Here is a 26,703-nt window from a genome sequence, read left to right as displayed (position 1 = left end):
ATACTATATATATATATATATATATATATATATATATATATATATATACTATAATATAATAATTTACTAATGCTTTGCAGTTGCAGGCCATTGGATCAAGGGGTTAGCTTGCTAACTAGACTCAGACTCATTAGAAAGTAGGAAGTCCAGCATGGTGATGAATTACCAACTTTTGTAACATGTGGCCAAAAAGATTGTTCACAACCTGGCAACCCAAAATGTTGCTCTTTTTATGAATAGCTTATTCAGTAATAGTGACGTATTTCCTAACTATTAATAAAGCTGTTAGTTACAGCTTAAAGGTGACTTATGACGCCAATTGGCTTCAACATGAAAGTGGATAGGACATCATATGATGCAACACTGATCACAGGCTACATGTCCTGCCCTTTACTGCTCCGATGACTGAACATGCAGGATTCACATTTCAGAGCATAAAAAAAAAAAGTAAATGCATGTTCAAATCCCATTCCTATTTTCTCTCACAGCTCCGCTGTCACAAGGACAGATACAGGAAAACATTCCTGCCCACTGCTATTCGACTTTACAATAATCACCCCTGGCCAGATCCTCCTCAATTGACCCATCAACATCAGCCCTTTATACACTTCATATACACTGCATATTTGCATTTTTGCACTTTCTTTATTGTTTCATTTCCTAAATTATTACGCTTTACTGTTTTGTTTTGTTGGATATATTGAGTATTTTGCATTTCAGATATTTGTTATTATTTAATTTTGTTGTGTGTATGTAAGTTGCTTGTTACTGTGACAAACGAATTTCCCCTCGGCAATAAATAAAGTATATATCTATCTATATATCTATGAACCTGTAAGGAATATTCTATCATCACTTTGCCTTCCAGGTTATTGTAACTGTATAGAAGCGTCACGTAATTGACGGTGATGTAACAGTATAGCTCAAAGAAGAAGAAGAGGAAGGGGGAATAAGCTGCTCTGAATGGTGCCTTTTGCTCTGCAGAGCCTCCAGCAACACATTGTGGGGGGGAGGGGGAGTGGGGGGGGAGGAGAGAGAGAGAGAGAGAGAGAAAGAGAGAGAGAGAGAGAGAGAGAGAGGACCCAGTAAAATCCTATGGCAGAGCCGTTCCGCTTCATCATCGTAGAGACCGGAGCCAAGAGGAGTGCGACCACCAGCCGGGATTCGAACAGCTGTTGTCGGAGTTCGCGCCGCAGTGACGCTCCTGCGCTCCTAACGGGAGGACCGACACACGGAGAGGAGAGAGACCGAGACGCCGGTTTGTTGTTGTCGCCGGGTCCGCTGGACACGACATCGCATGGGGACATGAACAGTGTGGATCCAGCCTCTAACAAACTGTTGACTTTCAATCATCGGTAAAAAAAAAAAAAAAAAAAAACAACAAACAACAAACAAGCAAACAAAACAGAAATCCTACTTTTACCTGTGTTTCTGCATGCCACCTCTCATCTGTTGAATGCATAGCTCTCTGTCGCACCTGCAGTACTGGCTTGTTTTATTCTGCAGCCAATGAGACAAGCTGGAGACACCTGCGGGGTGCAAAGCTTTTATGCGTAAAAGTGCCTTATTGCGCTATCGGGTCGTTTCATAATGTTGAGAAAAAGCGGGTGTTTGGGTCGAGTGTTGAGACTGTGTATCAAGTGCATCATTTATGGATCTTTTTCTGTTAACTGTGGCATGGCTGGCAAACCGAGCCCTACTGAATCCACAAGTCTCCAGTCTGGAAGTATTGACGCTCTTTCAGCCACAACAGCTTTTAATTGACCCACTGCGCTGCTTTATGCGCAGCTTTGTGAAACTGAGTCGCTTCATCTGTGCGGATATTCTATTGCTTAATAATTGAGCTGTACCCTTTTTCGTGACTGCAGATATTTCAGTATGCACAAGGAAAAATGATGAATTATTCATTGCACGCTTTTTTCAGTTCACGGTAGAGTGGAGGTACATGCAGCTCTGGCATTAGCGACATGATAACGTATGCAGCCAAACTGAAGGCAGGCATCTGGCTTAAACTGTACAGCTGAGTTCAGATGTAGTCCAGGGTCACTTAGTCTAGTAGCTCATTTTCAGCCTCTTAGATGAGATTGATCTGAAAATGCCAGGCTGTGCAATGCAGTTACACTTGAACAGAGAGAGAGAGAGATCATGGTGATCATAAAGCTCGTACAGTGCTGCCAATAGAGGAGACGCCTCCTTTCCATGCTGCACCATAGTGCGGAGAGGGAGGAGAAGCAGAGATGCTCCTTTTGTTCTGAAATGCTCTTATGACTTATCATATTGCTGTTATGGGATGATTTTGCTTATTTATTATCTCCGTTTTGTGTGCGAGTCATCTGCTCTTCCTCATATTTTTAGTTTCTGTGCAAACATCACTTTGTGACCTGTTTTTTTAAGAATAATCTAAAAGGCTCGGGTAGAAAAAAGTGTCTGATGGGTTAGTGTTCTTCCGCACTGTGCATGCAGTGCACCAATCTGTATCTGTGACTTTGTTTTTTAATTAATTAACAAATTAAAGTATTGGAGCATGGATCAGATGAATTCAAATTGGATTAAAATTATTTAGAATACTAAAGTTCTGAATTTGTTACCCGTTACCTCACTTTGAAGGAAAAAAGACGAGTGCTATTGTTTAGCATTTAAGTGTCACATGATTGCAGTCATGTCTAGGAACTGCAGTATAGGAAACAGTCATTTCAATTATTTATATCGAACATGTAATCTCCAGATGTGGATGTATGCATGAGACAGAAAGCTGTTGAATGTTTGATACATTTGTTGTGCGTTTCATTGTCACTCTCCAGAGACTTGTGTTTGCTTCTGCTTGTTGGCATTAAGGTCGACACAATCTCAACAAGTCATACCGTGTTTAACGTAACCGATAAAAGGATTGGCTTCTTTTCTCCGGCAGCAGGAGGTTTAGTATGATGGGTGGCAGTGTGATTTATGCTTTACATTTCTCTGTACGTGGAGCCTTTCAGTGGCGGCTGTCCATTGTCTTGAGACAGAAACCACAGTTTGTAACCTTTCCTGTATACTCCATTACCGAGTGCAGCAGCTGAGCAATGAATATCCATTTTTACCGCTGCTCTGTTTCAGAGTTATTTCTCTTTGTTCCAAGCATTCAATGTCACTTTTCTTGAGGCAAACTGGAAAGTGACTGAACCGTTTGTGGTGCAGAGTTCAAGTTATGATGTCCAAACATATGGGCAGCTTTGAATGCTGGGTAATGGTCTGAACTGTGTTGTAGCGCCAATACTTGTTCAGCAGCATGTCAGGACTGTAATGCCACAGGACGGGTCGTTTATCAATCCCTCTTATGATCACAAGACTGAGCTCCTGAAGCCATGCTAGCTAGCCTAGCTAGCTCTGTGGTCTGTGCGGACATTAGCTTAGGCTTTGAGCTAACTCTGATATGCTAACCTACCCACAATGACAATGCTAACATGCTCATGTGTCGCAGGTATCATTTTGACCATGTTCGCCAAAGTATTTGTGTACGTTAGCATGCTAACATGTGCTAATTAGCACTACACACAAAATACAGCTGAAGCTGATGTTGATGCAATCTGCTTTTTAGTCATAAACCATCCCAAATATTGCCGTTCGATGAAAGCAATGATGTCTTTGTATCATTAAAGACAAGGCTAAAATAATGAAGTATATTCTATCTGTTTCAACCCTTAGTTTTATTGTATAGAGCTATACGCTCACACCTTAGAGGACCTTTTTCTTTGTTGCTTTAATTCCTCTAACACGCAATACTTGAAATTGATCTAAATATGTCATCTCCACTGCCTTGCACTCCCAGAGGTCTGCTGGCAGGTCTATGTTCCTCATCACACTTAAGCCACTTCTCTTTGGCTTGTTCCACCTCTTAATAGGTGTCTGCACATCTTTGTGGTCTGACAGAAACCACCTCATGCACAAATGACTCTTAACTCACTAATGGCTACCTACATGTGTTAAAATATCTCTTGTGTTTCAAGAGAAATTTGACACTGAAAAAGTACACAGGGAAGTATTGTAAATCTGGAAATATACAGTGTAGTGTTGCATGTTCCGAAGCCAAACCAACTAGGCAAGGTTATGAAACAAAAAATCCCTCATGAACCACAGCGACTAGAGAGTTTTTCGATGGTACATGCAATTAAAAAATCTCAATATCTAATTTCATCTGAACATAAAATGTCCACCCATAAGCACCGTCATAATAAGTAGATGATGAGGATAGAAGGAGGTGAGCTTCACTGCGAGATGGAGTGGTTTTCATTAGTAGCTGGGTGTGGTGGTATCATTTAATCTTCCCAGCTCCTTCTCATAGCCCCCTCTCGGAGGAAAGGCACAGGGGAGGAAAGATGTAGCAGCCTGGGTGCTGAGAAGGAAAAAGTGGGAGCACATAAAGGTAAATGCTGTGATGGAGCACAAAACTGTCAGTATGTAGAGTATAGAGTGAGTAAGGAAACAGTGATGGATACATCCTGTGGCACGGACACTCTTTAAAACGCGGCCTTTAAGCTAGAGTGTGCATTATATATTTACAGCCCCACTCTGCAGAGAGAGAGAGAGAGAGAGAGAGAGAGAGAGAGAGAGAGAGACCTGACCACCGAGGAGAAGAGTTGAGGAGAGCTAGAAGAGGTGTGGGGGATGTGGTCCAAAGAGACACGGGAAGCAGAAAACATGCAGGTCATATTGTGACTCGGACAATCATAAAGACGTATGCACACATGAAGTACACACAGAAATACACACACACACACACATGTGCACACACACGGTCTACCAGTTGCTGCTGTATGGAGTGTTGCAGGAATGAGCACAAACAATCAAAAGGCAGCTAAATTCCTTCTCTGTGTATCAACACAGATTGGCCCTTTGGAAGTTAATAGGTTGTTGTGTATCATAGCAAAATTAACTTTAAGTGTTCACATTTTGAGGATAAATCTGTTATGATTTAAGCATGCTTAAAAGGTAAATGAATATGTGTCTCTCTGTGAGCGAAGAGGCTGTGTCTCTGAATTGCATCGATCAAAAGTGAATATTGCACTAGTGGCTCAAACAATAGGCAAAAAAACTAATATTCGTAATGCATTTGAATGCTTCTTTAGTTGGATTAAAAAGTCGATCTAGCTCATATTTGCTGAATTGCAATAAACAGAAATACAGTTGAGGCTAATGATGGCGTCACTGGATCACTGTTTTCCTTATATTTGATATTAGAACAGCTGTAAGGGCCTTTTGAACTTCTAAATGAGCCCAAATCTTCCAAATCCACCTGTTCGGCATGTAAAAGATGGGAGTCTCTTCCTCTGCGTTAGCGGATGTGTCTACTCCGTGTGCGCATCCCAGCAGTCCGCTCCGCCAGCCGGTCTCCATCTATCACTGTGACTTAATTCAATCAGGACCGGCGTCTCAATCAGAACTGGGGTTGGCCAGCGCTCCCGGCCAGTCACCATGCCACCAGCCGCCCAACCACATCGACAAAGACTCAGACAGGAGGAAGGGAAAGAAAGAAAAAAGGGAAGAGGAGAGAGAGAGAGAGAGAGAGGAAGAACATAGGGTGAACAAAGTAGGCATGACCAAGAAGACAAAGTGAGATCCAAGAAAGACCGGAGACAAGCAGATGCTGCATCCGCCTCAGTGTATATGTGCATGTGTTGTGTGATGGAGGACAGACAGGCCATGTGTCTGACCATGCGTTTGTGTTGCAGCTCTGCCTCGGAGGACTTGGGCTGCAGGCGTGGAGACTTCAGCAGGAAACACTATGGTTCGGTGGAGCTGGTGAGTCCCACCCACAATGCACTCATCTGTTTGTTGCTGTCTTTGTGTCTCCCTGTGATCGTCCCCTCGTCCTCTTTGTTGATTCTCCTGCTCATGATCTTCCCGCCCTTTTTTTCCACCTGTCTCTTTCCTTCTGCCTTTCCATCTTTTTTTGCCGTCGCCATGGACGGACAACAGAGGTTGGGCTGATGAGTCATGACGTGCAGGGTGTGGTCCAGCGATAGCGGATCACAAAGGGTGCTGCACTCACACTGATGCAGGACTCTGCTCGGCCTCCAAAGTTCATTTGTTTTGAAAGCTGCATCTCAGTGTGTGGCTTTGTGGTCGGTTACTAAGCTGTTGAGTCATTATAGCTTTAGGGGTGTGTGTGTGTACTCCCAGAATGCAGCTCTGTGCATCCCGATAGCCCGGAGGGGACAGGAAGTCCTACGGTTTCACACTGCAATCGTACTTCCTACCAGCGACATATTGTGGGTTGTTCCCTGAGTGCAGCCCACCACGTGTACGACTGATTAGTGTTGAGGAGAAACCGCATGCTGCCTATCAGCACTGGCAGACTGACACACACTCCATGCTGCTGTGTGTGTGGGTGTGTGTGTGTGTGTGTGTATCTGTGGGGGGTGTACGTGAGAAAAATAAAGAGAGAGAGAGAGAGAGCAGTTTCCGAACAGCGTAGTGAGAGAGAGCCAGCATGAGTGAACTGATAGCCTCAGAACTCCCAGCGTGCTTCTTCCTCTTCCTCTTCCTCTTCCTCCACACTAGAGTTATGTGTGAAGGCTTAAAGGTCCTCTGTGAGCAATCTTGATAGATTGACTTTGAGAAATAAAGACAGTATACTTTGGTAATTAGTGTAATTGTTGAAAAGTTGAAAAACAGGTTTGATGCTATTAAGAGGCACTGGTCCTGGCTGAACTAATACTTATTGTCATTTATTATTGATTTATTAATTGTTACATCAAGCACATGTTGCATAATACAGTGGAAACCACTTGTGGTGATATATATTAATTGTTTTGACTCCCATGATGCTTTGCCGATGTAGTCAGGGGGGAATGATGAAGTCATGATGGGAAAAATAAAGTAATTTTTGTCAATAAAAAAAAAGAACTGGTGTTCCTCGGGCCACCAGGAGAAACAAGTCATGAAACAGCAAACAAATACGCGTGGTTAACGTCAAGTGGGTAATAACCAGCCCTGTTCTCTTTTCACCATTACCAGAATCCTGTCCCTGTCCTTTAAAGCACAGCCAAACATTGTGGTCCCGCTCACAGGAACGTCAGATTACTTAGTGGCTGTTTGGTGGACTTTGTGTTCAAGAAATATTTGGGACATTCGCTTCTTCACTTTCCTGCTGATTAAGTTACATTAAGAGCATCAATACCACTCTAAGTGAAATTGAACAAGTGAGCCGCGCTCTCTAGATTCCTCGACAGTTTGTTTGATTCATGCAAAACAGAAATGTGAAAAAAACACAAATCAGGATTTTATGTTCAGTTATGTGCTTGAACTACTTCCTTGATCCTCCACTAGCAGCCTCATACCGACAGCAAGAACCACGTTTCCAACCTGCTTCCAGTCTTTATGCCTAAATATAAAAACTAATATAACCTCCTGAACCTCTAACTTCATATTTAGCACAATGAGAGTAGTGATCGTGAATGGGACGACAAACTAGCAGGAAATAGCAACAGCGTTGTGTAAAATGGACATTGGTAGTTCAGAACTACCGTCTCAGCGTTGTTTTAATTTGCAATGAATTGGTTTAATTAAGTAAATGTACGTGTAATACCAAAATAAAAGCTCACATAAACCTTGAAATAATAATCTTTTCCATTCCTGAAGGGATAATAAAAAGGCTGTGTGGTTTGATAGGAGAGTGAGAGGATCATGGGAAATGAATGGATGGCTTCATCAACCTTCAGGAGGAACCTCAGGGAGGATCAGCACAGAAGGCCGAGCTCACATCGGAGCGATAATCTTTGCTCCTTGACGTCTTCCTTCTCCTGTTGAACAGAGAACTGTAATTGCCTGTGAACATACAGGGGAAGTGTTTTTTTTTGTCGACTCTGGCTCTCACTGTTTAAGGCTGTGTGACTCCAGGGGAGGTTTGTGCAAAGGTTGGCAACGATTCTGGTCCCAACAAGCGGCTCCTTGTGTTGACAGTATTGAATGTGTGTGCTCAGTCTGTGCACCTGTGGGCGACACATCACCTGACATTTCCATTAAAGAACAGAGATACGTAAGTCTTTAGTATCCACAATTCTGTCATTGAATAAACGTTCGTCTCACTTTGAAGAGATTTAGTTGCTGATAAATTGATGTCTCGGAGGAATAGAAAACTTTACAATCAACGTATTTGTTTTCACAGCACATATCTAGGTCACAATAAATAAATACTACCTGTCAAAAATACTTAAGATTCAATGTAATATTTTTTTGTAATATTTAGGTTAAAATGTATTAATATGTACTAGATTTTAAGTACTATATATTGCATTTGATATGCTAAATAAAAAGTTGCCCTTCGTCAACACATTCATGGATGATTTGTTCATAAAAATAATCTCATATTTGTATTTATTTTTTGTTCTGAAGATCTTAAACGCATTACATTTAATTACATTCTGGTTTCTAAATATTAAACAGAGAATACTTCATATATTTTAACAATATTTGTGCCTCTATTGAAGTTAAAGTGACTGCAGTATAAACCTCACTATCACCCTCGCCTTGCATCTTCTCTCGACACGACACTAGCTCCAATGCACTTTGAAGAAAACACTTTCAAACGTCTGAAGACGAGTCGGCGACACAGATTCAAAGCAGGGTCTTCCTCATAATAGAGGCCAGCAGAGCCGTGACTCATCCCGTGTGTTTGTTTTTATTTTTGGGGCCTTATTAAAATCCGGTGGCAGTTGCCAATATGAGCAGCAGCGTCCTCCACAGACACCGATGTGGCTGCAGGACTCTCACTCTCACACAGACCACTTTATAGAAGTGTGATGGATCCAGTAACATGCTCACTGTATAAGTAACGTTCCCAGTGTGTGTAAGGATGCAGTTGTGTTTCAGCGCTCTTATGGAGAGTTTGAAGTAGAAACTCAAAGTTCATTTGATATGGAAAACCTGAAGTTGGAGGAATCAGGGACACTTTTGAAATGCAAAGTACCTTTTTTTGTTCTAATGAGACATGAGGATGGCTTTCAGTGAATCTATTCTTACACGAATAAACAACACGGAAATGTGGAATACTGAAATATTTCCCATCAAAACTATTCATACCGGTGGCTATGCAAATGTCCCACTTTTTCAATAAAAGGTTTGAATAGATTACCAGGATCCTCATTGACCCAGAGCAGCATCTGGCAGTCCGTCTGAGCTAAATTGTTCTATATCCTAAACTACTGTATGCTATTTTATTGAGTTTCCTTTGAGTTTTAAAAGCAAAAGGCGAATTTGAATTTCCTCTGGAGAACATAATGCAGTCTATATGTCACGTGCTTTTATTGTGAAAGGGAGAGGAAAGGTTAAGTCATTCAAATGCATCTTCAGCGTGGCATTAATGTCTTCCCAAACTTTTATGGCACACACACACACACATACACACACTCTTCAAACACTCATCCGCAAAGATGTGCAAGCGAATCCTGCATGATGGCATATGCATTCATAGACAGAGACAACAACACAAACACAAAGGCAACTCCCACCCTGGCTTGTCACTTTAGTCAGTGACAACTCCACGCTCCACTTTTAAAAGCTTAATTGTGTGTTTGCCACTAAAACAATCAAAACTGTTTCTTCCTGACACAACAGCGTGGAGAGGGTGGCACTGCTTTTTATTTATTCATCCCTGAGTGTATTGAATGTTCTTCATTTCAGAGAAAGACAGTGACGGATAGGTGAGAGGTGGAGGCTGTGTGGTAAACTGGGAAACAAAACAATTATGTTGGAACCCTTCCGTGTGTGTGTGTGTGTGTGTGTGTGTGTGTGTGTGTGTGTGGCTGGTAAGCAGACTGCTCCACTCCCACCTGCCTGCCAGTGTTACTGTCACTGCCTCGGAGGCTTTTGACTGCACACTGTCACACTGAATTTATTCCCACTCTGCGTGTCTCACCATGTGTGACTGTGTTTGTTTGTGTGTGTGTGTGTGTGTGTATGTGTGTGTTGTTGTTGTTTTTTAAAGCGAGGCTGCGTGGCTTTTGCTGAACAGCGGCCACTGTGGCCACAAGTGGCAATTACATGTGTTTCCTTTTACGAGGTACGATACTTTTGAATTCTTGTTTTATTTTGGTGAGGTAGCATGAAGATTTTTATCTGTGACACATTTAAATGTAGTTTAACTGGAGAAAAAGTTATTAAAGGTGCAGTTGGTAACTTAACTAAAAGTGATCTTTTGTCATATTTGCTAAATTTGTCACTATATCCCAACCTATGAAAATCTATAAAATCTATGAAAAAATCCGGTTCCTCTTAGTGCTCCTAATGGCATTTGCCAGATTCCACCACACCAGGAGAAAAACAACTAATCACAGCCGAGGAGTTTTTCTATTTTCTGCTGCAAGCGTGAAACAGTTTTCTTTAAGAACTCAAGGTAACACATGGTGAGTAATTTATGCACAAATGGCCGTAATGTGGGTGAAGAACTCCTTTTAGATTTGTCGGCCTTCCAATATTCATATTTAGCTCCATGCCGAGATGTGTGGACAGCTTCCTTCTTTTCAGAAATACACACTCGTAAGTCATAACTGGTTTACTATTGGAGTACTGTTAGAATATATGGAGGCTGGTGCCCGCCATCGAGATCCACAAACTTGCAAACTTTAGTGCAAACTGACAAAAAACTCCTAGAAACTGGGGCGGACATGAGCTCACCAGGGCTTCTTTAAAGTTTAATATGTTGATGTGTTGCTCTGTTTTATTGTCTGTGAAGCTATAGCGATTACAGGGCCCTTGTCTATTAGTGGTGTCTATACTTAGAGGTTGTTTTTCTGTTTGAGCTCAATTGCCTGTTTGACACTTAAATGAAGCTACAGAGGACCAGAGGTTGTTGTAGCTCCTCTAAACTCTGCATTTCTTGGTTTATTTTCCTCTATTATGTCACTTGTATGACCCTTCAAGTCTCTCGTAGACATAGCCATGCTGTCCAACTTTATCCAAGTTTCTAAAAAGCACGGTGACGCGTGTAAATACTTTAAAATGGAATTTGCATCCTCGAAGGTCATGGAGTTTTGTTCATACGGTCTAAGAAAACTCAATGTAGGATCCACTAGAATGAAACGTCTGTTTGTCATTGTAACCAGTGTCACATCTAACCTCAAAATTGTCAGTTTGGAGCATGAAAAACCTGTTTAAGTATCGACGTCATAGATTAAACTTCTATCTTCTTGCTCTTGTCTCTCCATTCTTCTCCCATTTTCTCTGAAACATAACTACTAGCATACTACTAGCATAACTGTCATAACTACTAGCCTGCTACTAGCATAACTGTCAAAACTACTAGCCTGCTACTAGCATAACTGTCAAAACTACTAGCCTGCTACTAGCATAACTGTCATAACTACTAGCATGCTACTAGCATAACTGTCATAACTACTAGCATGACTGTCATAGCTACTAGAATGCTACTAGCATAACTGTCATAACTACTAGCATGCTACTAGCATAACTGTTATGACTACTAGCATAACTGTAATAACTACTAGCATGCTACTAGCATAACTGTCATAACTACTAGCCTACTACTAGCATAACTGTTATTACTACTAGCATGCTACTAGCATAACTGTCATAACTACTAGCAGCTGATGCGTGGTGCTCTGCTGCAACACTCTTGAGATCCCGGGCTTCACCTCTTAATAAAGCTGCAGCACCCTGCAAGGGTGATTCCTGGGCGGCCCGATGCCTTCAGTAGTCATCGCCGGTGTTGCTGACGTATTTATGGGCAGATTATTGGTTTGGTGCTGTTGTTAGCGGCTAGGTTTTTGCTAGCGTGAATGCTAATCAGCTACAGTGAACGGCTACATGGCAGACATTGCTTGCCTTTTTCATTATAACCGCCACCTCTCTTTTTCTCCGTCGCTGGTTGTCGGTTGTTACCTCTCGTCTTCTCTGCAGCAGCGTCATACATCATTAATAGCGTTGCAGGAGTGTTTCACCACATGAAAGGGCTTTCTGCATGCATGCTGTGCAGTGATCAGTGGAGCTCCTAGAAAGAACATGAAAACAGAGATTCAACTTGTTATATTGTACGTAAGTACACTACATTAATTCTCAAGTATTTAAAAGATAAGTCCGTACATATATTCTATATTTTTCATATTGTCTTCAAATTAAAAAAAAAATTAAAACAGACAGACTGTGTCTCTAAAGTCTAATAAAGCTTGTTCCTCTGTGCCAAATATATATATATATATATATATATATATATATATATATATATATATATATATATATATATATATATATATATATATATATATATTTATATATTGAAAACACAATGAATCTCTTTGGCACAGATGAATCAGGCGTTGACTACACACTCAATATTTGTTCGTAGGTTTAGTTCATTGTCGTTTTTTTTTCTTATTATGGGATTTCTTGATTTCCTGTATTGACGCCATGCAAAATAAATGAAAAATGAAACTAATTTTGGGAAAGACCGAGCGATGTAAACAGTAAGACAGCGCTCAGTTTCGGTTTTTTAGTTGCCACATTTCACTTCCTTTTCTAAATGTAACAGCTGTAGTATTTTCAGCTGTCTGTCTGAGTCATTGGATGACCTCCGTGACACACACACACACACACACACACACACACACATTCATGTTCATACAGAGGCCGTTTTTTCAGTGCACCTTTAATGAGAACTCTCCAATAAAAAACCTACACACAGACACACACACACAGACACACACACACACACACACGCACACACACACACACACACACACACACACACACACACACACACACACTAACACATTCACTTTCTGTCTGGCTTCACTGTGAGTCCCTATTACTGTTGCTATACCTGACAGATTTATCATTCTAAATTCACCAGTATTTTGGAGAAATAGTGGGTGTTAGTTTTCACACAGACAGCCGGGTGAACTTTAATAGATTTCACACGGTTCGCTTGACATTTTCACTTGTATCTGTATACAAAGGCGTTCTCTTAACTTTTGTTTTAATTATTATTTTCGGATTGTTTTATTTTACTTATTCAGAGTAGCTACTTTGCTCAGTGTTATATAACACTAGTGTTGTCAATATTTGTTTGCTATTTCTATCGAATCTATTGTAATCTCTTGTGTTGAAAATAATTATATAAGTAAAGTGTATTAATATTATTATTATATGCTAATGATAAAACTGTGATTTGATTGAATCTCTAATTACAGAACAGTATTAAGAATAAAGATGTAATAAAAGGCTTATCATTCATAACAGCTATAGAACGTACTTGGCCATGTGACACAGTGGTTAGATTTATACTTTAATATTTGTATTTCCAAACAAGTGGAGATGATTTCAAGAAGAGGAATGTGTTGTCAAAAGTTCTGCTGGTTGCTGGAGTGTAAATTTGAGAGTTGCTATTGATGCTGCAAGTGAGCTTCTTAGCCGGGCGACATTTGCATCTTCAGCTGAAGCAGACAAACACACGAGGTTTCATCTTTTCCTTCCACCTTTGCTCAAAAAATAGACTTCCAAAAATCAAATTTATTCATTTTCTGCCTCTGTTTGCTTCCTTTCTGCCGCTATTCATCTCCTCCCACTTACTACTTCCTCTCCCGCTCTTCCGCCTACGCCTCAGTGTTCTCTGCCTTCCAGGAGGACTGTGAGTGTGCATGAGCGGGCCCACTGATGAGATCAATTATCTATCAGCAGTCACAAAAGTATTGATTTAATACCTCAACACACACACACACACACACACACACACACACACACACACACATGCATCTCTGTCTGCACTGCAGCGCTCCTTTGTCCCGTGTGCCTTGGGGAAATCAGAGGCTCTCTGAATACGCCGTGAGCTCGATTGTGTTTGTGAAATGTTCAAGTCCTGCCCTAAAATGAGAGCTGTTTAAGTGTGTGTATAACAGCGAGCATGTGTGTGTGTGTGTGCATCTATTCTCTGTCTGTAATGCTCCCACGGGGCCGCGCATCGTGGAGACAGCTATTATTCTTTTATCACCTGGCTTTTTGTTGTCATTACACATTGCTCTTTCCCTCTCTTCCCCAGCGACCTCATCCTTCATTCTGTCCCCCTCTCTCTATATGTTTGAGTCCCCTTCTCCTTTTTTTCTTCTTCTTGCCCTCTCCCTTCACTATGGCTCCCCCAGCAGAGGGGAGGTGTTTTTTATGGGCTGTTTGTTAAAGCGCTGCCCCTTCTCTCCCGGCCCTCTGGGGAATCGTTGGAGTGCAGCTTTTCCTTCTTTGCCACTCTTCTGTTGTATGATTTAAAAGCAGTGGCTGCTGCGTGATGCATGCATGAGTGTACACACACACACACACACACACACACACACACACACACACACACACACCACACACACTCACAGACTCCCTGGAGCGCTTACAGTAATGGCTCTTTTCTCCAGCCCATTTTTCATTCTTTCACCCCAAAAGCCCATTCCCACCCAGACGCACAAACACTTACCTAAACTCACATTCAATACAGAATGTCACACATTTCCTTCCTCTGTTTTTCACGCACACAAAAGCACTATGGAGGCGGCGCATTGCTCCGTTTGAGCTTTGGTTTCCCCTCCATTATCCTGCGATTGGACAGTAAATGTTGCAGCAGGCGGCAGAGACGGAGGGAGATGGAGGCCCAGAGCTTCCACACTTACTTTTTCAATTTTGGCGCACACTCGTGGACTTTAACGGAACTTTCACTCACACATAAACACTGTAGCACACCACCACAGCAGGAAGTAAGCGGAAAATATATTTTGTTTTCCGGCCTATTAATATGCATACGAGAGAAGAGAATTTTTCCTGCAGCCAATTATTGCACAGAAACCTCTCTGTTTTTTATCAGAGCTTCACACCTGCAGTAAACATGCGCGGCTGGATTATCGTATTATATATTAATGTATTATATACAGTACACCAAGGGGAGAAGATGCAGACAGTTCTTTATGGAAGGCTGAACTCAGTGGTGTATAAATATAAATGTTTTTATAATATATAAATGTTTTATAAAAAAAACACTTTTTGTTTGGAGTCACTAATTAGGACAGGATTTTGTAAATATCTCAATATAATGATATCATCACGATGAGATTCCCCTGAGAGACGATTCATAACCATATTTAATGGAAACGATTAGTTTTTTTTTACAATACATAGGCATAACACCAAGAGGACGACAAAGCAGTGTATGCGTGTGTGTGTGTGTGTGTGTGTGTGTGCATGTGTGTGTGTGCGTGTGTGCATGTGTGTGTGTGCATGTGCATGCTTATTATTTAATCTCAAAAAGGCACAAAGATTTATGTACGTGAACGTGGGTTTAAATTGGATATCAGGACAACAACAAAACGATTAGTTAATTAATCTGTTAATCGATTGACAGATAAATAACTCTCTGTCAATAATTTATTTTATTCAATGCTAAACATCTGCTGTTTCCAACTTTTTACTTCTGAGGATTTCTCATGTGACAGCAAAATAAATATCTTTGGGTTTTGAACCGTTACAAGATGTCACCTTGTGATCGCATTGTTTGCTTCTGACCAAGTGATTTGTCAAGTAAATAATTGTCAGATTAACTGAAAATTAAAATAATCATTATTTGCAGGGCCACTTTGTTTGGTTAGATAAAATCAGTAAATTATGTATTGAAACAAAAGCTGCACAGAGACTTGGGTTGTCCGTTCATGAAACATTTAAGTTGAATCGTTGAAGTTAATCAGATGAAGAAAGGCTCATAAATATATGTTATGTGAAAGTAGAAGTAACTTAACTGAAATACAGCAGTGTCTTTTCACACGTTTTCTTTAAATGTTTAGCATTGCTTAAAAAGCTAACTTTATGTGCCGCAAAACTGCAGTCGAGCTGAAGTTGCAGAATCTCATTTAAGGGCTTTCTAATCCCACAGCTACAGCGCTACATATCAGGTTTAATTTAGCATGAACAATAAAGTCAGCATGACAGTTATTAATGTTTTTATTCAGAATGTAAAGCCCTCGTCCTCACTTGCTCACAGGAATGTTTTGAATGGACTCTCTCTCTCTCTCTCTCTCTCTCTCTCTCTCTCTCTCTCTCTCTCTTTCCACGATAAGTGCTCTCTCATCACTTTCCCTCGTTATTGTTTCGTCTGACATGATCTAATGAGCCGCACCACCCACTCTCCAGACTGAGAAACGGCGCCTAGTTTTGTCCAGGTTGTGTTTGCCGTTCACATTTTAGTTTTCGATATCTGTTTATCATCATTGTGCGTGGATCCTATGAGCAGGAAAACTTCCCGTTCATGATGTCAGAAGTTGTATCTGAATACATTCACGTGTCCTGGTTCGGATCATATTCGAGATCGGGCTTTAACTTGGAAAATGACAAACCTGGTTATTGATATCGCTTTATCCCTGATCGTTAGAGTATTACTTCGGATCATCTGCCTGCAGGTGTGTCTTTAGCTCATCACTGGAAATATAAATTGAGCCACGACACAGTTCACTGAACTGAAATCAGACTTTTCCAGTATTTCAGCATGTTTATTATAGTATAATGGAATAAGGATCATTGTTTACCTCCATATTTGCATTAAATGATAACTTTTGGCGATGGAGCATGAAGAGATTGGTCAGAAACCTGGACGAGATGTTTTCATGCGAGATGTTAGCACATGTGAAGGCTTTAATATCTGCTTCATTTACAGCTGCAGAAATCCACAGGGAAAATAGTCCGCAAACCTGATTGTTTAGCTAATTTCAAATTAAAATGCAAGAAAATAGCCTATGTATATATATTCTGACATTCTATGAACTAAACTATAATCTAGACAATAATCAACCCACTATTCCATAGTGAAAATGTGATATAGGAGCAGCCCTTGTTTCATCAACTCCCTAGAAGTCCGTTTCGCTAAGAGGTAGTGGTACATTTAGCAGTTTTCCATGTTCAGACCTTCTCTCCGAGGAACTTCCTCTTCATCCTCTTCTTGCTCGGCTCCTCCGGGCCGTTTCAGGCCATCTGGACGCATCGCAGCGTGAGCAGGGATACACAGCCAACTCTTCTTTTCTCCTTTAAGTCGGCAGAGCAGAGACCTCTATCGGCGAGGGGAGAAAATATAGAGCGCGGCAGTCAGAGAAGAGGGCAAAGACGCAGAGAAGAGAGAGGCAGGAGGAGAAACTCTGCCAGGCGTTGCCTGGCAACACAGCATCATCCAGTGTGATGGTGTTGGGGGGGAAACAAGGAAAAAGGGACGTGAAGAGGAATAGATGGAGGGGGTTTAATAGATGTCCACAATGCGGAGAAAAGGAGGCAAACCATTACTCGTGTTGAACTATCACATGTAACATCATTATTTATACACACACATTTATTTAATATTTAACAAAGTAGTCATACTTCTTTCACACCACGTTCAGATATAAATGTCAGTATTGGCTCCACTGTTACATTACATTTCATTTAGCTGATGTTTTTATCCAAAGTGACTTACAATAAGTGCATTCAACCATGAGTGCAAACTCAGAACAACAAGAATTTAAGAAAGTACAATTTCTTCAATAAAGTTAAACTACAAAGTGCTATAAGTAAGCACCATTAAAGTGCTACTACGATGCTACTTTCTTTATTCAAGGTATAGTCGAAGCAGATGTGTATATAACACAAAAACTGGCCAAGCTAGCTGCAGAGCCGAGCTAGCTGCAGAGCCGAGCTAGCTGCAGAGCCGAGCTAGCTGCAGATCCGAGCTAGCTGCAGAGCCGAGCTAGCTGCAGATCCGAGCTAGCTGCAGAGCCGAGCTAGCTGCAGAGCCGAGCTAGCTGCAGAGCCGAGCTAGCTAACAGATTAATTTTTAGCCAAGCTAGCTGCAAGGCTAGCTTGGCTAAAAATTAATCTGTTGACTCCTCTGCTAAGTTTTATTTAGGTTGTCGAGTCATTACCTAGATCTCATTCGACTCCCTGCAAAGAAAGCCAGGAAGTGTACAGTATTTCCCAAAATGTGCAACCATTTCTTAACCCTGTATGTACTTATACATATATTGTGTCCTCTCCAATTCTGGAGCAAAGAGAAGTGAGTCAGCAAGAGACAGATAACTGGGACGATAAGTAGAGGGTGGTAGAAAAGTAAAAAAGAATGAATAATACATCATAAGTTGGAGGAATCATTGCAAAGACTTGAGTAATTATTGATGGTTAATAATTTGGTGATAAATGCCCATGGGAGGACGAGACAGGACTTGTGCTGCTGTTGTCACACGGAGGTGATGAGTCCTCCTTGATTCCTCTTTCTCGTCCGATGTATTTATGACCTGCTCATGAACGTCCGCGCCACAAGTCACGGTTTGTCACATGTCTAATTTTAAACATGTCTGCCTCTCTCTGTGTCTGTCTGTCTCCCTCTCAGCTAATTTCCAGTGACGCAGATGGGGCCATACAGAGGGCAGGGCGCTTCAGGGTGGAGAACGGCTCGTCGGATGAGGTCAATACAATATGACACACTGTCCTGCACACATGCATCCCACCAATCCACTCACCATTACATCGCATTCTCTCACCAACTTCAGTGCATTGACAAATTATCCGAAATGATGGTGATAATAATTTTGAGGGCCATAGAGTTGCTTTGTATTGTCCTGAAACCCATAAAAATGGTGATTCTCAGACATCTATAAGAAGACACATTATTATTATTGCAAGATACTTAATTTATGTATAGTAACTAAATGAATACTTTGCATTTTGGGATATATTTGCTGAGAGTAATATTAGAAGATCCATATCACTGTTAGCTTAGCATAACGACTGGAAGCAGTCTGTCTATTTCCAAAAAACTAATACTGTCATAGTATAAAGAGAACGCCGTTGTGTGCAATCAGAACAGTGATCTGCATTTGTATGTAATTCTCCCTTTAACATCCAACATCATAGCACTACTATTTGTGCAATCTTAGCCTTGTATACTATTAGATAAAAATATATATTTGAGATTCAATAGAATATCACAAAACATAATATCACGATACTCAGGTTTATCGATATTTTCTCACATCCTTGCTACTTAAATAGATAGATTGTTGATCATATTTTCTGCTTTTCATGTCAGTCTCCAAAACGCAGCTACAGCGTATATAAACTGTAGTCTCCGGCCTTAATGTGAGTCACTCCTTTGCTTTTGTCTCACATCTTGTTATGGATTATTCCCATCATGATGAAACAATCACAGCAAAGAGACTGTAGCTCAGCGTGCTTTGGTCGTATTGGATTTCCTGACCTATAAGTACTGTAATCGTTACTGCTGCTTGTGTCACAGAGGAGACCGATGTGACTCAAGGTGTGACCATGTGGTGTGTGTGTGCGTGTGTGTGTGTGTGTGTTACAAACAGTCTTTGGACTACACGCCAGGAACCTGGAGGAGAACCGATGTCCATCTGGAGAATCCAGAGTACCACACCAGATGGTTCTTTAAATACTTTCTGGGAAAAGGTCAGTGCTGCTCTGTTATGTTATTATAATTGTTTTAAACATAAACTCAGAGAGAAAGAGACAAAGGGTTCAGGTGAGGGAGCGCCGGTGAGCTGCAGGAAAAAAACCTCCTCTGAAGGTGTTCCCCGGTCCACAGGACGCTTCTTATCTTATGAAGTCAGCTTCGTCCTCACGCTGCTCTTCATTCAAGGCCAAGACTCGTTCGCATCCGGCCATATCCCCACTGAGAGTCTCACCCACACTCTAATCCCGTACACCGGCCAGGGAGGAAGCCCTGAGAGCGCACACAGACCTTGCCTCCAACAGATAACGCAATTTAGATCGGCCTGTTGGCGTCTTATGGGCCCGGTGCTCTGCGGCAGGCTGGCAGGAGCCGTTCACGAAAGCGGCATCTGTGATTGTAAAAAAAAAAGAAGAAGGGGTCACGTACTCCTTCACCTTTCTGACTCATCATCTCATTAACAGCCGGCTTCGAACAGACGGCCGTGCAACAAAAGATCATTGTCCGGGTTTCTTCACCGGGACTCGAATCGCCTTCAGCTCATTAGGCTGAGGTAAAGGACCGAGCCCGAGATGAGCGGAGATAACTGTAAAGGAAAGTTGGACCGCAAGAAATGCCTTTTCTCCTCCTGCCAGGGTCTAATCGCATCGTATGGCACGGGCAGTTTACAACGAGCCTCGTCTCCAGAACGTTGGCTCGGCCTGTTTGGACCGCAGCTCAGCCATCTGGGCCGCGCAGCCCGAGCTGAGCCGATAGCGTCGCTCAACACGACAAATTATGAACTCAAGGCCAATTATTCTACCGCGCGCACTTCCTGTCCAATACTAGGACTCGCATTCTCAATGTTTCAATGATCAGGTGAGGAATAGTAAAAAGGTTCGGCCTCGTTTGTCTCCCTGTTGTCTTGCATTCGGTATGAAGACAATTCCCGATTGATTCATGTGCTTTGGAAAAAATAGCTGTCTAAGCTAGAAGGTGTGTAATTGCCAACCTTGCAAAGCAACCTCACCGGAAGCGTCAGCGCACGGTTAATGAAGAAGAAAGAAGGAAGGAATAGAGGAAGAAAAGGATATTATAAAATCAAGAAAACATTGGAGCAAAAGAAAGCTTCAGGGGAGGACAAAGAGAAGGAATCCAGGCAGAGATCCGGAGTCTAATTGGGAGAGGAGGTCTGTTCAGCATCGTTTCTGTGAACCGAAGAAGCATGGATGTGTGACTGAGGAGGAAAGGAAGGAAGGAAGGAAGGAAGGAGGGAAGGAAGGAAAGAAGGAAGGAAGACCAAAATACAGCAAGCAGATATAAGGAAGCGCTGAATACCTCAGAGAAACAATATTTTACCTAAATAAATCAAACAAAATCTGTGTGCATATGCATAGTTGTATTTATGTTATATATATTTGAACAACACTTCAACCTGTGTAATATTAATATTAATACACTGTTCATAATAAGTTATATTTTATTCTTTCTATATATATATATATATATATGTATATATATATATATATATATATACATATATATATATATATAATTCAGTATTGTAGATTTACTGTTTTCTACCGTTTATTTGTTATATTACTTTCTTTACTATGTGCACTTTGCCCTGTTTGCTGCTGTAATCCTGAAATGTCCCCATTGCGGGACTAATAAAGGAATATCTAATCTAATGTAATCTATCTCCGTCTCCCAGTCCACCAGAACTATGTGGGCACAGACGCAGAGAAGAACCCGTTCTACCTGTCCGTGGTTCTCTCAGACCAGAACAACCAGCGGGTTCCTCAGTACAGAGCCGTCCTCTGGAGGAAGACGGTGAGTTCAGCGCCACCTCACAGCAGCTCAGACCCTTTAATCATGTAAAGGCAGCAATACTCCATCACAATATATAGTCCTGCAGCTTAAAGGTTATCTTCTGCACATGCACAAAGGCAGGGAGGAGGACAGCTAGCCAGTAAACATGAATGTGAACAAATGTTTTATCAGAACGGAAATGCCTTCGTTGCATAAACATTCGTGAGACCTCAAGGATAAACGCAACGCATTTTTATGAATGTAAACGTGTTGGTAGCATTTTACAACCTTCAAAAGGTCACCGTGTAAAGGTGGGAGTCGTGAGATTATTAATGATGAATAAAAGAAACAGTCTATCTGGAACATTTCTCATAAATGTAGCAGAAATTCAGTAAAGAAAAGTGCAATATTTCCGCTGTGTGTGTGTGTGTGAGAGATGCATGTTCATTGTTGTGTGTTTGCAGTGCGGTGACTCAGCTTCACGACCAAGATAGCTTGGATTTAATTTTGGCCCGCGGCCTTTTCTGGAACCTGATTAGGGCGGTGCACCTCCGCTGCCTGGTCGCATTGATTTGTCTTGTTTCTATCAGACTCTAACTGGTACAGGATGTTGTTGTTGTTGAGCAGAACAACTTTGTTTGGCTTGAACTGATCTGGTATAATGTGGTCTACGAATGATTGAAACGCGTGTTGTGGATTCGTAAATGAGCAGCAGGTCAGAGGACTCCTCAGAGAAGAGGAGAATGAGTTGTGATCCCTGATTCTGCCTCTCTGGTTGGTTTAGGGCACTCTGAAGATCAGCCTCCCCTACAGCCCGACTAAGACACTATCAGTCAAGTCCATCCTCAGGTGAGAAGTGCCGACGCAGCTAATTCACTCTTTACAAAACATGTATGATCATCATTAATGTTGGTTATCTCACGCTGCATACAAATTATCATTGTGTCTAAATAGACAAAATAAAATAATAGAACATGAGAATGTTTAGCTACCCTAATTGTACTATTATCATATAAAATTATCTTCCACGTCACGTTTCCTGCAGCAGATTTGGTGAGTGACAGGAAGCAGGACATAACAAGAGGCGTGAAACGGGAGATTGGAGATTTTAAATCCATCAGTCTGAGCGTCATCGCTGAGGACAAATTAAATTAAATTAAAATGTGCAGCCCTTTTGGGCTAATTGTCTTCCATCAGTCCTAAAACAGAGTTTCTCTCTTTTTTTTCTTTGTCATTACGACTTCCTCCACTCCTTCTTTCCCTCCTACTCCTCCTCTCCTTACTCCCAGTGCAATGAACATGGACAGGTTTGAGAAAGGCCCGAGGGAGATCCTCAACCCGGAGATTCAGAAGGTGAGATCCAGAGCGCGGGTCCATTTCCTGCCGGGCCGGATCAACAACATGTTGATCTCCTCCGGCTGTGTGAATAATAATTGTTCTGTCCTCTTCCCTCAGGATCTGCTGGTGTTGGAGGAGCAGGAGGTGTGTGATGACACGGCTCTCACCATACAGTTTAACTTGTTCTGTGATTGTTAATATTAATATTATGTGACTGTCGTTTATTTTCAAGCGACCGCTTATTTGACGTTTCCTTTAGTTAAGCTTATTAGTCACCTTCATAGACCCACATAGCAGACAGGATTATTTATTTACTGGTAAAAACAAACTGTTAAAAAATAATGTTTGGTATTGTCTGAAAGCCAACAGGGGAAAAAAGTGAAATATATGTCCAACTACAGTTAATAATACAAATGCGTGAATTTTTAAATGATTTCAAGATTTTAACCCAGGCATATTTTTGTAGGGTTCTGTCAACTTTAAGTTCGGCGTCCTGTTTGCCAAAGACGGACAGCTCACAGACGACGAGATGTTTAGCAATGGTAAATATCTTTACGTTTTCTCAGTGTTCAAAACTATTGAAGGGTTAGTTTGACCTTTTGGGAACTTCTACGCTCTCTTGCCAAGAGTTAGATGACAAGATCGATCTTAATTTCATATCTGTCGGTCCAAGGTGAAGCTAGAGGTGTTAGCCGCTTAGTTTAGCTTAGCATAAAGACTGGAAGGTTCTGAAAGTAACTAAATCCGCTAACCAACAACTCTAAAGCTCACTAATTAGCATGTTATATCTCTGTTATATGTATTTGTTTACTGCGCCATGCAAAGAAATAGTCCAGCACTTAACTTCCATAGAGTATCTTTCTTAAATGTCATTTTTGCACAGATTAATGGATTTGATTACTTTTGTTAAGTTTAGCTAAGTAGCCGCTGGTGCTTCGTATTTCATGTACAAATGTGAAAGTTTTATTTATTTTACTTTTATTCAACCAGTTAAGTTGATCTTCTCCGCTAACTCACGGCAAAGAAACAGAATACGGGTATTTCCCCCAAAATGTCAGACGATCCTGTCTCCGAACAGAAAGCACTGCGACGCATAAAGAGATCATCCCCTCGGTCAAAAGCCCCGTGTTTGTTTCAGAGACGGGGAGCGAGAGCTTCGATAAGTTTCTCACTCTGCTGGGCGACTCCGTCACGCTGCAGGGATGGGCCGGTTACCGCGGAGGGCTCGACACCAAGAGTGAGAGAGCGGCGTTAAATTTTAAAAAGTAAAAAATCATCGTGAATACGCCAATCCTCTTCATCTCGATATTTATGTTTCTGTCCCTATTCGCCTGCAGATGACACTACAGGAATGAAGTCCATCTACACAGTGTACCAGGGCCATGAGCTCATGTTCCACGTGTCCACCATGTTGCCCTACTCCAAAGAGAACAAGCAGCAGGTGGGTCTCAGGTTTGATTCAGTCTCACTGAGTCGTTCCTCAACACTGCAGGCAGCTGTTTTAGTGAAAGGGCTGAGATAAACCCACTGAACGACACCTTTCCAGCTTCAAATAAAGTTTGGCCCACTTACTCGGCCCGCGCACCAACAAGGTCAGCACTGACCGGGACAACCATCTGGTGGTAGTTACGGTACTTTAAAACGCTTCGTGGCCGATTGCCGCAATATGCATCAAACATCAAGCTCCTTCTTCATAGAAATCATAGAAAACACCTGAGAATCATCTCGTTTTTGAGTTTTCTTTAAGATCAAAGTAATCCAGTAACAGCTGTCTGAGGGTCATTTGCAAACAGGAGCTTCTAACGGGTAACTCTGCGTTCTTTTAGTCGTGGTAAATTACTCAAATTAAACATTGAATGCTATTTTTGCTCAGCGTCCGCCAGATGTTGTTGACCAGTTTGTCGTAAACAACTTTATAAGGGGATTATTCATCAGTGTTGTCTTTACAGCCCCTAAGTGATCATAAAATCAATTAATCCAGATTTAAAGACATTTCCAGAGTGCTCAGGTAAAGGTGTTTTTTTTCCTCCCTCATCTTGTGTATCTTCGGTGTGTCTCCTCCCTGGCAGGTGGAGAGAAAGAGACACATTGGAAATGACATTGTTACCATAGTATTCCAGGAAGGGGATGACGCATCGTCGTCCTTCAAGCCGTCTATGATCCGATCGCACTTCACCCGTATCCTTCACTCGGACATTGATTGTCAGAATAATGAAGTGGTAATCAGCGACATTATCAGAACGGGTTATACCACATCGAAGATATGCGGATTGCTTTTGTGCCTCCTATATAATCAGTGTTTCCTTCACTTCACCTCCAGATATTTTTGCATTAGTTAGGTATAATAGCCAGAATGACAGTTACAGGTGAGTGCTTTGGTGAACGCTGGGCTTTATGGAACAACTGCTTTTTAATTTCCCGACCTACTAGATCCTCTTCATTGTTTCTGCTTTACTTTACTCTGCATTATGTGTATATATATATCTGCTCTTTGTCACAGGTTGAAGATTTTCTCAGAGGAGAGCGTTCCACTGTTTGGACCCCCTCTCCCGTCTCCGCCTGTATTTACTGATCACCAAGAATTCAGGGACTTTTTATTAGTCAAATGTAAGACAACAAACCGCACCGGATCACGGCAAGTAGAGACGTCGTCCACGCTTCCTGTCTGATCTTGCGTCGTCTCTTGCAGTAATCAATGGAGAGAAAGCCACACTGGAGACGCCAACGTTTGCCCAGAAGCGCCAGCGGACCCTTGACATGTTGATCCGCTCGCTCTACCAAGACCTCATGCCTGACCTGCACAAGGTACGGCTGCACCGCCAGTGTCTGGCTCACTCTGGGATGAGCGTACTCTTCTTGTCTCCTCCTTGTCACTTCAGTCGCTGGCAGCATCTGTAGCCACTGCTGAGTTCTGCTGTATTCCACTGCAGCCTCTGCATACTGCACCACACCGGCTGGATACTACTGCAATGCTGACTTTCCTCAGCAGGGCTCTCTCTCTCCTCACATCACTTTTGTTCCTATCCCTCTTGTTTTTTTCCTGTTGCTCCTAACATGACTTGCTTTTCTCGCCTCCTGCTCGGGTCAGTCTCTAAGACCCCTTTCTGCTTTCTTTTCCCCCTATGTGTGTGTGTGTGTGTGTTGGTGTTCCACGTTTAGGTTCCTTTTTCTCCCCAGAACATGTTAAACCGGAGGTCCTTCAGCGACGTGCTGCCCGAGTCTCCAAAGTCCGCACGCAAGAAGGAGGAGGCACGGCAGGCCGAGTTTGTCAGGATAGGGCAGGTATGGAAGTAGTCAACGCACAAACACACACACAGACGCAGCAATAGAGCTCTGCAGCAATAAAGCAGAAACACACACTTGTACACACACATGGAAACCAGGATGCACACCCAGGTTGACAAACACAAACACACCTACTGTAAGAGATCTAAAGACACATGCACATGCAACACAGATGCTATATCAGAACCGGACATTAAACTACTAGTCAGGAATATAGTGTTATACATACATGTATAAAAATCCTAAATCAAAACCTTTCGTAATTGCCTCAATGTTTTAAAATATTATAACTTTTGTGAACATGTATGTATTACATTAGTGCATCATTGGTCACCAGTACATTCTTAAATAATCTTCAAACAATATTTAGATGCCTTTTACATATTGAGAGAGTTTTAAGTAGTTGTATTTGTTCCTGCAATTTCAATGTAAGTGTCGTTCTCGGTTCCTTTTTTGTGCAAAAAAAGCATTTTAAAGTTCATACAAAGCCAAATCAGTCCGAAATAGAGATGATAAAAAGTGGGTAACAGTCCTTAATGTCCCTTATAGACATGTGCTGTATGTACCAGCGCCGGTGCATTTTTTTATTTTGATTCAATGATGAGCCAAATAGAGAAACCGCAATTGTAGCTACAGCAATAAAGCGACAGAGGTCTTTAAAACGTAGCCGCTCTCATTTGAGGGAGAAAGACTCTTTATACGAGCATGAGGTCAGTGAAGAGCTGTAACTCCGGACCGACAGCTGAGTGAACTGGACACCTTCCTTCAGGAGGGCCAGGGTTGAAATAATACCCTGAAGAAGCAGGTCTCTGAGCCACAGCTCTGTCATTACTGGGCTGATGTAACCA

The 26,703-nt window shown here is 41.8% G+C and overlaps 1 protein-coding gene across 1 annotated transcript in view; it reads left to right on the top strand.

Moving 5' to 3' along the window:
• Nucleotides 1–26,703, top strand: part of garnl3 (GTPase activating Rap/RanGAP domain like 3) — a gene marked incomplete at both ends in the record, with an annotated part of 55,712 nt that overhangs the window by 14,837 nt on the left and 14,172 nt on the right. Inside the window, 15 exons of the mRNA XM_079235714.1 lie at nucleotides 5,709–5,778; nucleotides 18,362–18,436; nucleotides 19,341–19,440; nucleotides 21,135–21,253; nucleotides 22,017–22,081; nucleotides 22,522–22,585; nucleotides 22,688–22,714; nucleotides 23,037–23,112; nucleotides 23,709–23,807; nucleotides 23,908–24,011; nucleotides 24,640–24,748; nucleotides 24,891–24,936; nucleotides 25,071–25,177; nucleotides 25,260–25,375; nucleotides 25,748–25,852. Coding sequence (XP_079091840.1) covers nucleotides 5,709–5,778; nucleotides 18,362–18,436; nucleotides 19,341–19,440; nucleotides 21,135–21,253; nucleotides 22,017–22,081; nucleotides 22,522–22,585; nucleotides 22,688–22,714; nucleotides 23,037–23,112; nucleotides 23,709–23,807; nucleotides 23,908–24,011; nucleotides 24,640–24,748; nucleotides 24,891–24,936; nucleotides 25,071–25,177; nucleotides 25,260–25,375; nucleotides 25,748–25,852 — 1,282 coding nt within the window. The remainder of the gene's footprint in view (nucleotides 1–5,708; nucleotides 5,779–18,361; nucleotides 18,437–19,340; nucleotides 19,441–21,134; nucleotides 21,254–22,016; nucleotides 22,082–22,521; nucleotides 22,586–22,687; nucleotides 22,715–23,036; nucleotides 23,113–23,708; nucleotides 23,808–23,907; nucleotides 24,012–24,639; nucleotides 24,749–24,890; nucleotides 24,937–25,070; nucleotides 25,178–25,259; nucleotides 25,376–25,747; nucleotides 25,853–26,703) is intronic.

This window comes from Taurulus bubalis (assembly GCF_910589615.1).
Source record: "Taurulus bubalis genome assembly, chromosome: 19".
NCBI lineage: Eukaryota > Metazoa > Chordata > Actinopteri > Perciformes > Cottidae > Taurulus > Taurulus bubalis.
The sequence above is the reverse complement of the archived record's forward strand: the minus strand, read 5'-3'. Positions and strand labels throughout refer to the sequence as shown.